Raw genomic sequence first — 16142 nt, 5'->3', positions numbered from 1 at the left:
AAATCAATGCACAAATGATAAGTGTCCCAAAATAGGTCTGCTCTTTCCGTTTTTTCCTTTATTTATCCTCTTTCTTTGTGCTTTCCCTTCCTGGGGCCCCTACCTGCGGCAGGTATACAGAGTTTGGCTGTATATAACACTGGATACTTAGTGTCTTTGCATTGAGAATAAAAAAACAAGCATACTACAACCCATTCCATGAAGTTCTCCACTTGAGACGCACTAAGATTGGAGATTTGCAGCTATCGACTACTTTATTATAGATATTTTATCTGTAGGTAATGGATTCTTTATGTGGCCTATCACTTTGTGTTTGGGTTCATTTATCATGTGGTAGAGTCAGGGCACAATGAATTCCATCATTTTCTGTATCAGGGCATGATAAAAAAAACTGTATAGTCCTTGGTGGGCTTTACAATTTGGAGAATAATATCTCAGATAAACAACAACACATTTACTTAACAAATATGCCCTAAACTCAAGCTGAATGAAAACGTTTTACAATTCTAAAAATATGGGACAGCTATGGCACGTTTGTAAAGGCTGCCAGAAAAACCTCTCCTCTTTAAAATAAAAAAACTCGCAAAGTTGCATCTGAACAAACCAAAAGACTTGAAACTAGAAATGAAATCAAAATAAAAAAATTAAGATATTGCAATAATCCATTCTACATCCAGAACTCATTTTAAATGTCATGTAATTTAATAGGGTGTCCCAAATTACCACTCGTTACAACCGAGGTATGCAGAAAAGCATCTCTGAACACACAACACGTCCAACCTTGAGGCGGACGGGCTAAACCAGCGGAAGTCACCAGGTGCCACTCCTGTCAGCTAAGAACAGGAAACTGAGGCTACAATTTACACAGGCTCAAAAAAAGTGGACAATGGAACAATGGAAATTTGTTGCCTGGTCTGATGAGTCTCGATTTCTGCTGCGACATTGAGATAGTAAAGTGAAGTTTTTTCTGGATGTTGTTGCCACTAGCTTGCATGGTTCTGAATCTGTAGAGCTGCGCATCGATGGATTTGCTCTTCAGTGTTTGGACTCTCAGTAGTGATTATTAAACCACACTGAACTGAGCTAAACTGAACTGAACTTAAATTCTGGAAACTGAACTACACTGCTTCAATATACTATGACCTTTTATGTGAAGCTGCTTTAACACAATCTACATTGTAAAAGTGCTATACAAATAAAGGTAAATTGAATTGAAGAGTAGGGTCCAAATTTTAGCGTAAACAACATGAAAGCATGGATTCATCCATGGATCCATCTATGTCAAAGCCACAGTCTACCTGAATATTGTTGCTGATCATGTCCAATTTGGTGAGTGGATATATACGGTGAGTGTATATACTGACTGCATGTAAAGGCATTTTCTTTACATTTTAAAGTATGTCTATTTCTGAATACCTTTATTTAGAACTTTAGGTCAAATGTTTTTATTAAAAATGTAGAAATAAAAATAAATATTAATGAAATATAAAATGCTTTTCAAAAACTACAAGTAAAACTACTACTAAAAAGTCCAACATAACAATAAAAATATCACAAAATAAAATGTAAAAATGGTACTTTAAGACTGCAACTTGATCATAATGCTATTATTTATCTTTGTTTATGGATACATACAGAAACATTAAGTATTTTAGGAGTACAGGGTGGCTGGTCATTATGTGCAGTGAATGGTGGAGCCGAAGTGGAATTTTTTATGTGTTTTTTGTTTTGTTTTTGTGAGCACTTCGCTTGTTGCAACTCCATCGGAATTTACTATAAAACGTCAGTAGTTTATGTAAATGTAGTTTATCAGCTAAAATTTCTCCATTAAAAAAGTTTACAGATGGGTTCAACAAAAGCACAAACTTCTTTAACCAATTGACAACAACAAGTTCTCTATGGAGAAAATTACGCTACCAGAATCTTTTTTGTGCACTCTATATGCAGATGTGGTGTGTATGTGTGAATTGTATTCATATTGTACACATTCTTACTAAAACAACTTAAGAAATACACAGTAAATACTACTATATCGTGCAATTCCAGATGCAAAAACACAGTAGCATAAGCTGCATTCTGCAAAAAGTATAGTTGACTTTGCTATTCCAAACATGGCCCTTATCTGTGCTCCTTCTGGTCACTTGGAGAAAGTGGAGATAAATGTTAGCATTGACAGGGAACACCTGGTAGACCTGAGTCTGCCACACCCTGCTTGTTTGCTAGTTTGCTAGCGGTTAGCGTACTATGTATGTGCCTCACTTGTTGTTTTCTACACCGATGAATGGCTTCTTCAAAAGCTCAGCATCCTGAAAGACCAGAAAGTGTGTGTGGACGTACATGTGTGTGTGTAGAGCTACAGTGCCTTTATGCAAGCGCTATTTGCGTAGAGCTAAAGGACAGAATAACTGTGTGTGTGTGTGTGTACCATTAGCTCAGAGTGACTAGGCAAACAAACAGTCCTGCTATTGACAAGCATGAAGCATGGAATATGCTTGCTGTTTTGAAAGCTCACAGCGAGAGGGAGAGAAGTGAATCTGTCAAAGACTCTATTATGCCCCGTCCAAACAGAGTGGGCTTTACTACAATACCCTTAATAAAGGAACAATGTCAAGGAGAGCGGCAGCAATAATGGCAGATGATTTGGCTTTTGTGGGGTTATCGCTGTAGATAAGTTATAGCAGATGATTTGCCCTTTGTGGAGTTATCAGTGGAGATCAGGGTGTAGTGGTTAGTGAGGGATTGTGGTCTGTGTGTGTGTGTGTGTGTGTTTGAGAATAAATGGCATGCAGCCAGCAGGAGGAGTGTGGTGCCTGCGTGTGTCTTTGTTTGTTTTTCCCCCCTCCTCTTTTTAATGGGTAGCGAAGGGGCGGAGCCACGTGTCCGGCGGCCAACAACAAAGCTTGCTTGGAAAGGTCTGCCAAAATTTGCCCCCCGCACTTGTTCAAAGGGACCAAAGTACAGTGCCAAATTTCGAATAATCAAGAAGCACAGCAGAGAGTTGGACGGCCTGTGTGAGTTATTTGTCAGTTGGGGCAGCACCTCAGCAGCCTGCACGTGGCACACAGGGCGCATGCAAAGTATGTGTGGTGTGAGATGTGCAGAGTAAAGGCCAGGAATGTGATTTAAACTTGTTTTTACACCTACGCTACTGTTCAAATGTATAACATTGTACAAACTATTAATATCTATTTACACATTCATGGAGACACTTTTTTGCTTGAATTTTTAAATACTTAATCTTGGGTTTTTCGTTTGTTTGTATGTATGTATGCATTTATTGACTGATTGATTGATTGATTGATTGATTGATTGACTGATTGATTGATTGATTGATTGATTGATTGATTGATTGATTGATTGATTGATTGATTGGTTGATTGGTTGATTTTTAATTTTTCAAATTCATGTGATTATCATTCTGGCCTATAATTTTATTTAAAATTTGTAAAATGTTTCAAAGATGTAGCAAAAGCATTCAAACTGAAATTCTGGCATTGCTTAGCTAATAATTTGTTAATATCACTGATTATTTATTATTCATTCATTCATTTTCTTTTTGACTTAAACCCTATATTAATCAGTGGTTGTCACAGCGGTTTTATGCAGCGGATGCCCTTCCAGCCACAACCCAACACTGGGAAACACCCATACACTCTCTTTCACATATACACTACCGCCAGTTTAGCCCACCCAATTCATCTATACCGTGTGTCTTTGGGGGAAACCGGAGCACCCGGTGGAAACCCACGCAAACATGAGGAGAACATGCCCAGCCGGAGCTCGAACCAGTGACCTTCTTGCTGTGAGGCGATCGTGCTACCTACTGCACCATCGTGAAGCCTAATAATTAAATTAAATTAAATTAAATTAAATTAAATTAAATTAAATTAAATTAAATTAAATTAAATTAAATTAAATTTAATTTAATTTAATTTAATTTAATTTAATTTAATTTAATTTAATTTTAAGATTTTTTAAATTTTTGTGCCTGCCTCAGAAATGAGTTTACATTAAAAAAATTAAAATAATGTATTATTACTTTAAAGTATTTATAAGCATGGTTAAATCATCATCACAACAGATTTACACAAAAAATATTTGTTAATTAACAGGTTCCTTAGTTCATGATTTACAGTTTTTCTGTTTTTTTATGGTTGTGAATTGTATTATGGGATACTGCTCTCTGGTCTGTTGACTTCTGATGAAGTTTTACTGATTTAAAACAGTTTATATTGTATAATAAATAATATATAGAGAATTAAGTCTTTCAAATAACAGAAAAAATACTGGCAGTTTATTATCAGTTTATATAAGTTTTTGTATCAAAATTTACAACACCAAACCAGACAATATATCACATCAAACTATTTAAAATTACTTCGCAAAACCATTAAAGTCACTTTGGAGGAAAGGTCAAGGTCCCACTTTAACATTACAAAGCTTAAATAATAATAATAATAATAATAATAATAATAATAATAATAAGAAGAAGAAGAAGAAGAAGAAGAAGAAAAAGAAGAAGAAGAAGAAGAATATTAAAATACTACTATTAATAATAATAAAAATATGAATAATAATATCAAAACTTATTAATAATTAAATTAATTTACAGATTTTTTACAGTGTAGAATCCTTATAAAGTTTTACCAAAAAGAAAATGCAAAGGTTGAAATGTGAGGTGCATAAAACTAACTGGTCTAATTATGTCAAATGAAGTAAAACTGTAATAATGCAAGTATGAAACTTTTTATTTATTTGATGCAAAAACTGTCTTTTCCCTCCAAAAATAATTTAAGTAAATCTCATTATACAACCACAATGCTATAACGCACATTGAATACATTAAAATGTGGTAGAACTGACACTGTATTGGAAAGTGCATGAAATGAAAGAACAAATTCTGCATGTGTCCACTGCAATTTGTTAGCAAACAGATAAACCGAAAATGAGAAAAAAAAATTATTTAATAAAGGATCTATAAGTGTGCATAGTCAAAAAAAATAATTATGAATATTAAAAACTTGGTTTGCCCATTTACAGTACGCAGCACATACCGCTTTGACAGCTACTATCATGCTTTGACATGTACTGTATGTAGAGCAACCCCAATTTAAGAAAAGAGGTCATAGTCTGCAGACTGAATTTGACCTTGTTTGTAAACTATGTAAGGCAGTCTTTTTGAATGATGATGAACTTAAACAAAGCTATGGGATTAAATATGGAGCACAAATAAACACGGGTACAAAAACAGCCTAAATAATGCACAATGAGTCTCTGTTTACGGATGATAGTGTTGTTTTTGAGCGGGAATGCATGTTTGTAATGTGTGTCAGAATGTAGAATCATCTGCTTTTATGACAAATATACTTGTAGTAGTGGCCAAAAGTGACGTTCATAGGGAACATTTTCCCAATGTTAGCATTTAATGACTCTTCAAGTTTAATTAATGAAGTAAAATATGTAAGAAGAAAACAGGACAATAAGGTTTTAGGATTAAGGTATTTAACTAATAACTTTATTTGGCATTAATGTTAGCCACAGATTATCATTGAATGTTTTTGTATGTGTGTTTGTTTTTTACTATGTAAAACTGATAAAGAAACAAAAGGCTTTTTTGAAACACATTAAAGTACACACTGATTAAAATATAATCAGTTATTAATATTTAATTAGTTAGCCTTAGTATTATTACGAATAAAAGGGGCTAAGAACTTTCACATTTGAATCACTTTTTATTGCTTTATAATCAAACTATCAAATTTTGTTACCTCCATATGGGGAGAATTGCAGAGCTTGCGTAAACATCCTCCTTTGATCAGATGTGTACTTAGCCTTTATTTTCTCACCACTGCCATTTTTAGGGGGAATTTAATTTAGTTAATGAAAGGAAATAACAAACATACAATTATTTGAAATAATAGAGGTTTGCTTTGGTTTAAAATTTGAAAAGCACCTACGACGCAAAATGAACTTTTGGAAGCTGTCAGACAGAACTGTGTGGGGATACAGTATAGTGTATCTACTATTATATTGGAGTGAAAAAAACAGAAGTGTCTTCTTTTAATTTCCTGACGTTAAAATAGGATCCAAATTCCTGCCATTTTGAGGCCAACCGACACGTGACGTGCGAGTGTGGTTTTCCCCGCCCACCAAATTGTTCAAGAGCCAAGTATTTATGTCTCCACATAATGCGTATAATCACATCAACAAGGCAGTATTTGCAAAGAAACAGGTATTAAATAATCTGTTCCAACTCTCTGTGAGCAGATGCACCTCAAGAATGAGTTTGACAACAGTCAGGAAATTTGACAACAGAATCAGTTGAAACATTTTTAAAATAGTCCATGTTTGTATTAAAAAAAAGTATAAGTAAAAGTATATTAACATAAATATCTAATAAAGATATATCTATAAAATCAAATATCTATAAAGCAGTATCAACTTATATCTTGTCATACTAAAACTGCAAAATTAAACGTGTGTGCATGTGTGTACTGTGAACTTTGTAATAGCATTGTGTGTGACTCACTGTTACAGAAAGGCTTGAATTAACTCCAAAACAAATACATCAAATAATCATTGGGAAACAAATTCTGTCTGATTCTGACTGATTGTATTTTTGATGTAAAGCATGGTAAGCAGACGTGCATGTCTGAACAGTGGGCTGGGAAAACCAGCTCATTTGCATTAAAAGACACAGCCAACAAAAACAGCTAGTGTCCTCAGGCCTCAAAACCCACATATTCAACAGGCTACAATCATAATCTGATCGGTATTCTTAAACTGAAACTTTACAGATTCAGCAAATACTTATCTTACATCTTGTAAAGGACAAAATAAGAGCCCTTTAAATCTTTATGCTGTTCCGCCATTAACAGCACTTGTCCATGTCAAACAATTTTAATGGCCAAGCAAATTAAAGTACAGTCTACTGTACCACAAATTCCAGCAGAAATCATCCATTTAAAATTGAAACAAGGTAAGATAGAAAGTAGCTGAACATTTCATTTGAAAATGGTATAAAATAGTGTATAATAGTATACAATTATTAATAGTATAAATTCATTCATTAATTTTCCTATGCTTAGTCTAGATTTCAGAGGTCACCATAGTGGAAAGAACCGCCTACTATTCCGGCATATGTGTTACACAGCGAATGTCCTTCCAGCCGCAACCCAGTATTTGGAAACACCCATACCCACTCATAAACTAAGATCAATTTAGTTTACTCAATTCACCTATAGTGCATGTCTTTGGGATGTGGGGGAAACCCGAGCACCACGCCAACATAAGGAAAAAATGCAAAATCCAGTGGCATAGCGCAAAATGATATCAAGTCAACTTTATGGTATGAGCAATGACGCGGTTCGGCAAGCAATTAGAACGAAGTAGTCCACCGCTTGAGAGGTGTTCAGAGAACACAGGCCTGTGAACTTCCGACCACAGTTGTTCCCAAGAGTTTGATTATTGCGGTTGCCGGATTTGCAATTATTGAAAATCGCGACGACGCGGGGCCCCCTAATCATGCGGGGCCCCCTCCGCGGTGCGTGCCCTGCGGGCCCGTCCACTACGCCACTGGCAGAATCCACACAGAAATGCCAACTAGCCTAGCAAGGACTCAAACCAGTGACCTTCTTGCTGTGAGGCGACAACACTAACCACTGAGCCACAGTGCTGTCCAAATAGTATAAAAAAAGTACCATTTAAAGAATAATAATCATAGAAACTGTAAACAGATGTATAACATTATGACGCTATATTAACCATGATGAAAATTACTCTTTTTTTTCCTTCAAATTTTTACACAAGGAAATAAAAATATGGTAAGATTTAATGTGAAAAGATAAGAAACGTTTTACATTTTTGACATATTAGGTGGGGTGCAACACATTTCAGTCTGCAAAAATTATCTGGCAAAAATGACATTTTTGATTTTTGGACGAAAAGGAAAAATGGCCCAAATCATGAGTCTACTGGACAAGGAAAACACTGCACTATGAAACCCAATGGCACTGCAGTATGAAACCCAATGTTCAATGGCTTGCAACATGCAAGGGCTGTTTGCTACTGCTCTTTTTACTGCTTTGTTTTAAGAGTAATGTAAACTGAGTTAGATTTAAAATTTCTTACAAAAGGACTTAATATTTTTAATGAATAAATAAGTAATAATTATTATAGTAATTAAGTAAGCAATTATTACAAAAAAGTTTTGCAGCCAAGTGCATCCAGCTATTTACAGCTTTGGTTTTGGCCCAGAATTTACATTATGTAACATTCCTTTATTGTGGGCAGTAAAATTTGTGCATGTTTTTAAATATTTCAAAATGTTTTCTCTACACACATCCTCTAAACGCAAGTGGTATATTTAAAAAATTACACTCGCCAACCACAACTAAACAATGCATTAAAAAATCTATATCAACAAAACATCAGCACACTTAAATAAAATCTGAAGATACAACACTACACGGCAATGTGTAACTTTTTGATTGGCTAATCCATATGAATTCATACAATTTCATTCATACAATTCAGTACGATTTTCTTATCCCCCAATGACAATTGGGTTTGGGGGTGGGGTTTGGTGCCATGCCTCCTTTTTAAAATCTAACATTTACATACAACTAAACAAATCAGCCACTAAACTGACGAAATAGTTACGTTTCCTCGTAAGATGAGGCTAGAAAATATCACTTTTCTTTTGCTTAACTTTAGCCACTAATGATAGAACAAATAAATAAAGGTGCCTGTGTTTTATAAGACAGTAAAAACATAGCCATACATAGAATAGCAGAAAAGCACATCCATTATTCATTGGCCGCAGACGTGAAAGACATCCAGTAAGTACACTGCCGTGAAACAGCTGTGAAGTTCTGCCCTGAAGACTGAGTGTTAAATGGGATGTGACTGCAGTTTTCTGTGGAGTCTTCAGCCTTTTGGATAGCATGATACAAGCTTGAGCCCTCACAGAAGAGTGACTCCATCAAGAAAAAAAAATGAAAAGAAAAGAGAGCAACAAAGCACAAATGCGCAAATGTGGTTGACGGGGTGCAAGTCGTCCGGCTCTTGTCACCCCTGTCACACTTGCCCTTTTTCTCCTGCTTCCATTTGCTACTGAATTGCCGTCACTCCCATTACAGATTACGAGAGAAGTTCTGTTCTTGCAATCTCCCTTTCTGTGTGTGTGTCTCCCTCTCCACCTCTTTTTTTTAAAGACTTCTTCTCTTGATTAACATTTTCTGCTAGGCTTCACACCAAAGGGCCCAACCTGTGTGCTGCAAAGCCCACGGTGGAAAAAAAGCCATCAGCCGCTGAAGCAGAATCAGATAAGGCTATCAGGCGGGAGGGTTTTAGCGGAGGAGCTTTGTGCCCCCTCCATCCCCCTTCCCGCACGTTTGCCTGTGCTTCCTCCCTCAATCTCTCACTCCAGTGCATCTTTTGTTCCCTTGATTCCATGGCACAGAGCCCCCAAACACACACACATACACGCTATGAACCACAAATCCCCAAGTCGATCGGTGGCCTAAGGTGGGATGCAGCACTCTGGTGGGGTCTAAGAGACATCTTTGGTGGAGTTTAACAGACTATAGTGAAGTTCAAAGGCCTCGGGAGGAGGTAAAATAAGGGATTTGGTTCTGCTATAGACAGGCAGAAAGTGGTGCAGACCAGAATACTAACAATATATTTATAGAGATAAGCCTTGAAAAATATCACAAAGAGTGTTTTTGTTTATGTGAGAGACTGTAATAAGTGTTTTTGTCCCATTTTCAATTAAATTACAATAAAAAATGTATATTAGATCATATTATATTATCTACTTGATCAACTGCAAACAGGCTTAATTTTTAGACTGTATTACGTTTATTTCATAAAGTATTGGTTACTTTTATGTGTTTTCCTTCACTGGGATTTTTGTGTTGATAGTTATTGAGGTTAATGTAAATAAATTTTTATGAAAATGTTTAAAATAAAATATTTATTAAAAAAATATTATTTATTATAGCAATCCTGAAAGAGATGCTTTTTTATTTATTTATTTATATTTTTATTTTATTTATTTATTTTTATTTTTACATAAATTGGAAATGATGACGACCATTTTCAGCCATACCATAAGGCCAGACAGAATCTGCAGACTTTATTTATGTATTTTTTGCCATTTCTGCACAGAATTCTGTATAAAGAAAATAAATAAGTAAATTTAAATAGGCAGATTTATGTAGAAGGACTTTGAGAGCCTATGAGCTACAGACTTAACACAAAATAAATTCATTTTAAGGTTTTAAATGCAAATATAATCCCAAGCACTGTGTTAAACAGCTACTGCAGATCTCTCAACTACTACATGCAAAAATATATATTATAATGTTTGAATATTTGCACACATTTACATAGGGAGCTTTCTGCACATATCTGGGGGTGCAGATTCCATGTTGGCCTTTATTTGACCTGTCATATAAACGTAGCATTTTACAGCTTTTTAGCAGCTATACTGTCACCGATGGCTCAATCTCCATAAAACACTGCATGCTCCTTTAGAATCACAAAGCATAGGTTCAAAGTTTTCATTTAGGAATGACAGGAGTGGACAATGCATCAAAAAGCTTCCCACACGACTCTGTTAAAGTTTCTTAGGCTAATTATTGATCTAGAGAATTCAGAAAATAGATGGATGAATAAATAAAATAAACAATTAAAGTCTATTAATTGGAAGTTGCGGAGCCTTTTGTTTCAGTATGTTGACATACTTCCAATTGAAACAGAATATTGAGTAGGGGCCGGGCCTGTCTTTTTTTTCGCATCATTCCCTCATAGCAAACTAATGGTAAGAGGGGCGTGGTTAAGAAAACTGTGTCTGAAGCCATCAACAGAGTAGAACCATCACTCCAAAAGTGGAAGCAAATAGTCAATCTTGATTGAAAATTACCAAAACAATTTTGTTTTTGCACAGATTCACTGTTCAACTAAAGAATAACAATGTGTGCTGTCAAAATAAACATTGCAAATTTGGATTTCACACAAAGTATAAGGAGAATACTTGATGGATAGATGAGTACATAGATACATCAAGCATGCTTTGCGATATCTCATAGTACACATCAAAGCAGCACATCTTGCATATAGATGCGAAATAAGACCAATACACATGTTTGTCCCAGTCAGGCCTGATCAGATCAGATCCAGACAGGGGCAGCAGGAGCAGTATGGTATATTCAGTGTCCTGGGAGCATCTGAGACAGATGAGTTCAGATAAAAAGAGAGTCAGTGAATGCAGATCTGCTCAATGATCCGAACAGACCACTGTTGCAGATTTGAAGTTAAATCCAAGCTCCACCGAGGGACACCAAGCCGCAGTTATTTGCAAACAGATGTGCGTCCCTGGACCGAGAGGTTTTGATCAATCAGGCCTTAACAAGTCAAGTTGACTACATGCGAATGTAACGCTTTGCATGTGAATGGAAGAGGCCATGCAAGGCCCGGGTTTGATTAGGGGTAAGCTGATAAATGGCAGATTGAATCGGCCCCCTGTGAACAAGCCGCAGCTCATTGGGCCCTGTGCTTTAAATCCACACTGATATCAACTCTTTCCTCCCTATTCTTCTGCCTCACTCATGAATAGATCCATTATTCAGTGGGTTCTGTCTATCATTCTTGTTTGTTTCATGTATTGGAGTGGCAGCAGCTTAAATGAGGTCTCCACAGCTTCCTTTCCTCCCTGCTCCTGCTTCTTCTTTTTAACTTTTTACTCTTCTTGATCCCCTTTTCCTGACTTATCTTCATTCCCATCTGTCTGTGCGTCTGTGGTCAAATGTATCAGAATCTGCATCTCCATGTAGTTAATGCTTCATTATAAGTGTGCTTTGCCTTAATCTCATGAAAACTTGATAATAATAATTATGAAACAAATATTACTACTTAATATACACTTTTATATACAATACTGTGAACTTAACAACATACTTTACATGCCAATTTGCACATAACAGATGCACGTATAATGTTGTATATAGTAATATAGTAATAGTAATAGTACATACACTTGTCAATTTGTATATTTGTATATTCACTACTTACTACTCTTTGTTATTCTGATTCTGATTAAATATGTAGATTTAGCTTCTTTATGGCAATACTCCAATGTTCACAGGTTTAAGGTCAGTGAGATTTTAGTTTTTTGAAAGAATTCAAGTTTTTTATTCAGCAAGGATGCATTAAATTGACCAATAGTGAGAGCAAGACATTTAGAAACAAACTGTTTCTGTTCTAAACAATGACAATTACTTCAACGATTACTCGTGCTCATGTGATTTAACACCTATCTTTCTTCTGTTGAATGCTAAAGAACCCATCGACTTTCACAGTATAGGAAAAAAAGCTACTCTTCTGTGAAAAATACTGTTGCACACAATTCATTCATGTTTTCCCAAAACAAATTTAAGAGAACTGAACACAAAACAATTAACCAGTCCCAAAATAAATCTAAAGAATTGTGTTGTTTCAGCTCATTTTTAGTAGTTTGAACAAGCAGCAAAAATAATTGAAAAAGACAGAAGATAAAAAACGGCGAGTGAAATATGGCAGAATGTTCATTTTTATCTCTTAATGAAAGTTTTTGTTTTAAAAGTTTTATTTATAATAAACAGAAAAACTGTTCAATTGATCAAAAACGAACATCAGCGAAATGATTTCTGAAGGATGCAACACTGAAGACTTATGTAATGGCAGCTAGGAATTGAGCTTTGCAATAACAGAAAAATTTCAAAATATATAAAACTTGAACGTTTTTTTTAAACAAAATTTAATAATATTGCATGCTTTTTGGGTAAAAGAGAATCAAATAATCTTTCTGAATCCTTTTGTATATTTATAGTTGACTATATATTTTCTGACAGATATGTAAAGCATTATCAGGTTTTCAGGTAACTAAACTATTGCAATAAATATAAATTTAACAGAATTAGATTTAACATAAAACACCAATGCTTCTATATGAAAACATTTCTATATAAAACACAGTAAATTCTGTGAGTTTACCATTTTGAACTGCAAATTACACAATGAATTGTCATTTTTAACTTCCAAAAACTGCAAATACAAATTACAAGGAACGGTTATTTACAGTAAGAATTTTACTGTTGCAGTAACAAACTAACATATTTTAACCATAACATTTTCCCCATTAAAGTAATATTGCAGAGAAATGTGATGTATTCAGCCTAATTATTAACTTTATTCCACTTAATACTTTTGTGTTCTTTTTTCAGTCGATTTTCTGGCTAAGTACTGCATCCTCAATCAGGAAAAGCTGTCCGTTTACAAAAGGGCTTTTGAGGCGGTGAGTAAAAAAAAAATCCCTCAATTTCCTCATCTCTAAGAACTGGTTTGCTCATTTTCATAGCTGACAATGACGGTAATCACTTAACTGCCTTCCCTCTCACTGTAATAATAATCATGTGCCCGCAGGCTGATAGTGATGGAGATGGTTATCTGAGCTGTCTGCAAGTACTTTTGGCCCTCAAAGAGATCATTCCCCCGGAACTTCTGACTGAAGAAGAAGAAATATATGTGTACAGGGTGAACACAGCATTCAGAGCAATATACATATCTCTTTTTTATCTGAATATCTGGAGGCAATTTACTAGGGATGATCTGAGCCTGCTGATAAAGCATTTATTTGCATTTACTGTCATCATTCATTAAAGGAATCATGCAAATCAAGTAACAGTGCAAACACACCATAATAAATCTGTGCCCTGTGCATACTGAAAGGCCAATCTGCATATTGCGAGGCCATATCTGAGCAAACTGCAAAAATACACCTGTTTACACCATACTTCAGGATATAAGTCTGGTTGTTAGAAACGTATAGAAGAGTTAGAATATTAACAGAAGCATCTATTTAAAATGAATATTTTATTCTACATATTAATCATATGATGTAATTTTTTAGCTATGAAAGTAAATATACAGCTTCGGGAAAAAATCTGAAAATTACAATAGGCAAATTTAAAATATACTATGCTTTCAGGCATTTAAATATTGGATTTTCTTTTTTTAAAACAGCAATTGGTATACATGTACAGATAAAAAAATATGGAACGTTTTATACTGACCTATCGTCTCTTTCTGCAAATGCATGCTCTAAATGAAAATTTTCTTACTTAACATTTTGTAGAAACATTATGAGTAGTTTATAAAATAAAACCCAAATAAACATTTTACTCAAATATACCTATAAATGATCAACTCAGAGAACAGATCATAACTTCGAAGTTGTCTCTTAATTTCTTCCAGTATTGTGTGTATGATAAAAAAAGAATAAACAAAAATAAAATAAAATAAATAAATAAAATAAATAATAAATAAAATAAATAACATAATTTTATATATATATATATATATATATATATATATATATATATATATATATATATATATATATATATATATATATATATATATATATATATACACACTACCTGACAAAAGTCATCAATCCCAGTTGTAAGAGCAACAAATAAGTTCTAGTTGATCGTTTGGAAAAATGGTAGAGGGTAGATTTGTCCAATAAAATCAATTCTGTTAAATAAATATGTTGAACTGCATCCCAATCCTCACAAATACTGTAGAAGAGCCAATGGAACCCGCATGGACCAAAGATTCTGACAGAAATCAGTCACGTTTAGTGAAGGAAAAATCATGGTTTGGGGTTACATTCAGTATGGGGGCATATGGGAGATCTGCAGAGTGGATGGCAACATCAACAGCCTGAGGTATCAAGACATTTGTGAGGCACATTACATTACAAACCACAAGAGAGGGCAAATTCTTCAGCAGGATAGCACTACTTCTCATACTTCAGCCTTCACATCAAAGTTTCTGTGAGCAAAGAAGGTCAAGGTGCTCCAGGATTGGCCAGCCCAGTCCAGACATGAACATTAGTGAGCATGTCTGGGGTAAGATGGAGGAGGTGGCAGTTAAGATGAATCCAAAGAATCTTGATGAACTACAAGTCCTACAAGAACGCTTTCTTTGCCATTCCAGATGACTTTATTAATGAGTTATTTAAGTCGTTGCAGGGATGTATGGACGCAGTTCTCCATGCTCATGGGAGTCATACACAGTATTAATTCTTTTCCCTCTGTACCATGACTTTATATTCTATACTGTTCATTATTTTTGTTAAGTGACACTTAAGTCAGACCTTACTGTCCTAATTAACTAATTAAAAATCAATGCATGATCATATTTTGGTAAAATAAGCGTAACCTAAAGGCTTTTGCCTTTGATAAAAGACAACTTCTGATACTAAACGATCAACTAGAAGTCAAATTATTATTTGTTGTTCCTAAAACTTGGATATATAATTTTTATAGATATCTGTTTGTTTGTTTTTTCGTCTTAATTTGTATATTTTTAACTTATATTTAAATATATTCACAGATTCTGGAGCTGGTTGATTTCAGAGTGACCGAAGGCCTTACGGATCTGCGCCTGTTTGCTGTGGTAGCCAGTCTGGCCCAGAAAATAGCCACGCTAGAGTGAGTCAACAGGCCAAGCATTCAACGCACAATAGAGTTACAAGAGGAGTCACTGACCTTTCATAAATACATCATGAGTTTCTGTGTGAGAAGACAAAAATTCATAGGCCTCAAAACGATTTGATTTTACAAAAATACAACATCATATACAGTAAACTATGCATATTGCTTCTCTTCCATGCGATTTGAGGGTGACCCATGACATCTTGTGCGGTCGTGTGTCGTCTTGAAGTCCATTACTGTGATGAGGGTTTGGGGGCATTTGGCTATGATGCTACATTACAGCCCATATGCCAGAGATTCCCACACACAGGCTCTTTCATAGCTACTTTTTTTAGGATCTTTAACAGCTTCCACTCAACGCAGGGGCCCATTCTGGGTTTCCTGGGTTATGGGTGCGAGGGGATTCGGGGTCACGCCTCTTCTCTGATTTACGGCATTGCTCTTTGAGCATGTGAGCAATGTCTTTTCCCCGCACTAGTGGACAAATGCAACAAGGGTGTTTCTTTGGAATAGACACAATAGGGACATTTATGAGCTTTAACCTTTTCCATCAACCTCATCTGAACCTTGATATGTATTTGACCCTATTCATTAGCT

General features: G+C 35.1%; 1 protein-coding gene across 2 annotated transcripts in view; it reads left to right on the top strand.

Annotated features, from left to right (window-relative positions):
* Nucleotides 1–16142, top strand: part of LOC101884203 (uncharacterized) — a 78916-nt gene that overhangs the window by 56381 nt on the left and 6393 nt on the right. For both annotated transcript variants that reach the window (XM_021475248.2, XM_073947128.1), the window contains 3 exons: nt 13266–13336; nt 13465–13575; nt 15445–15542. In XM_021475248.2, coding sequence (XP_021330923.1) covers nt 13266–13336; nt 13465–13575; nt 15445–15542 — 280 coding nt within the window. The remainder of the gene's footprint in view (nt 1–13265; nt 13337–13464; nt 13576–15444; nt 15543–16142) is intronic.

The sequence above is a fragment of the Danio rerio genome, chromosome 4 (genome assembly GCF_049306965.1).
Source record: "Danio rerio strain Tuebingen ecotype United States chromosome 4, GRCz12tu, whole genome shotgun sequence".
NCBI lineage: Eukaryota > Metazoa > Chordata > Actinopteri > Cypriniformes > Danionidae > Danio > Danio rerio.
Note: the sequence above shows the minus strand (reverse complement) of the source record. Positions and strands in the feature narration are given on the sequence as shown.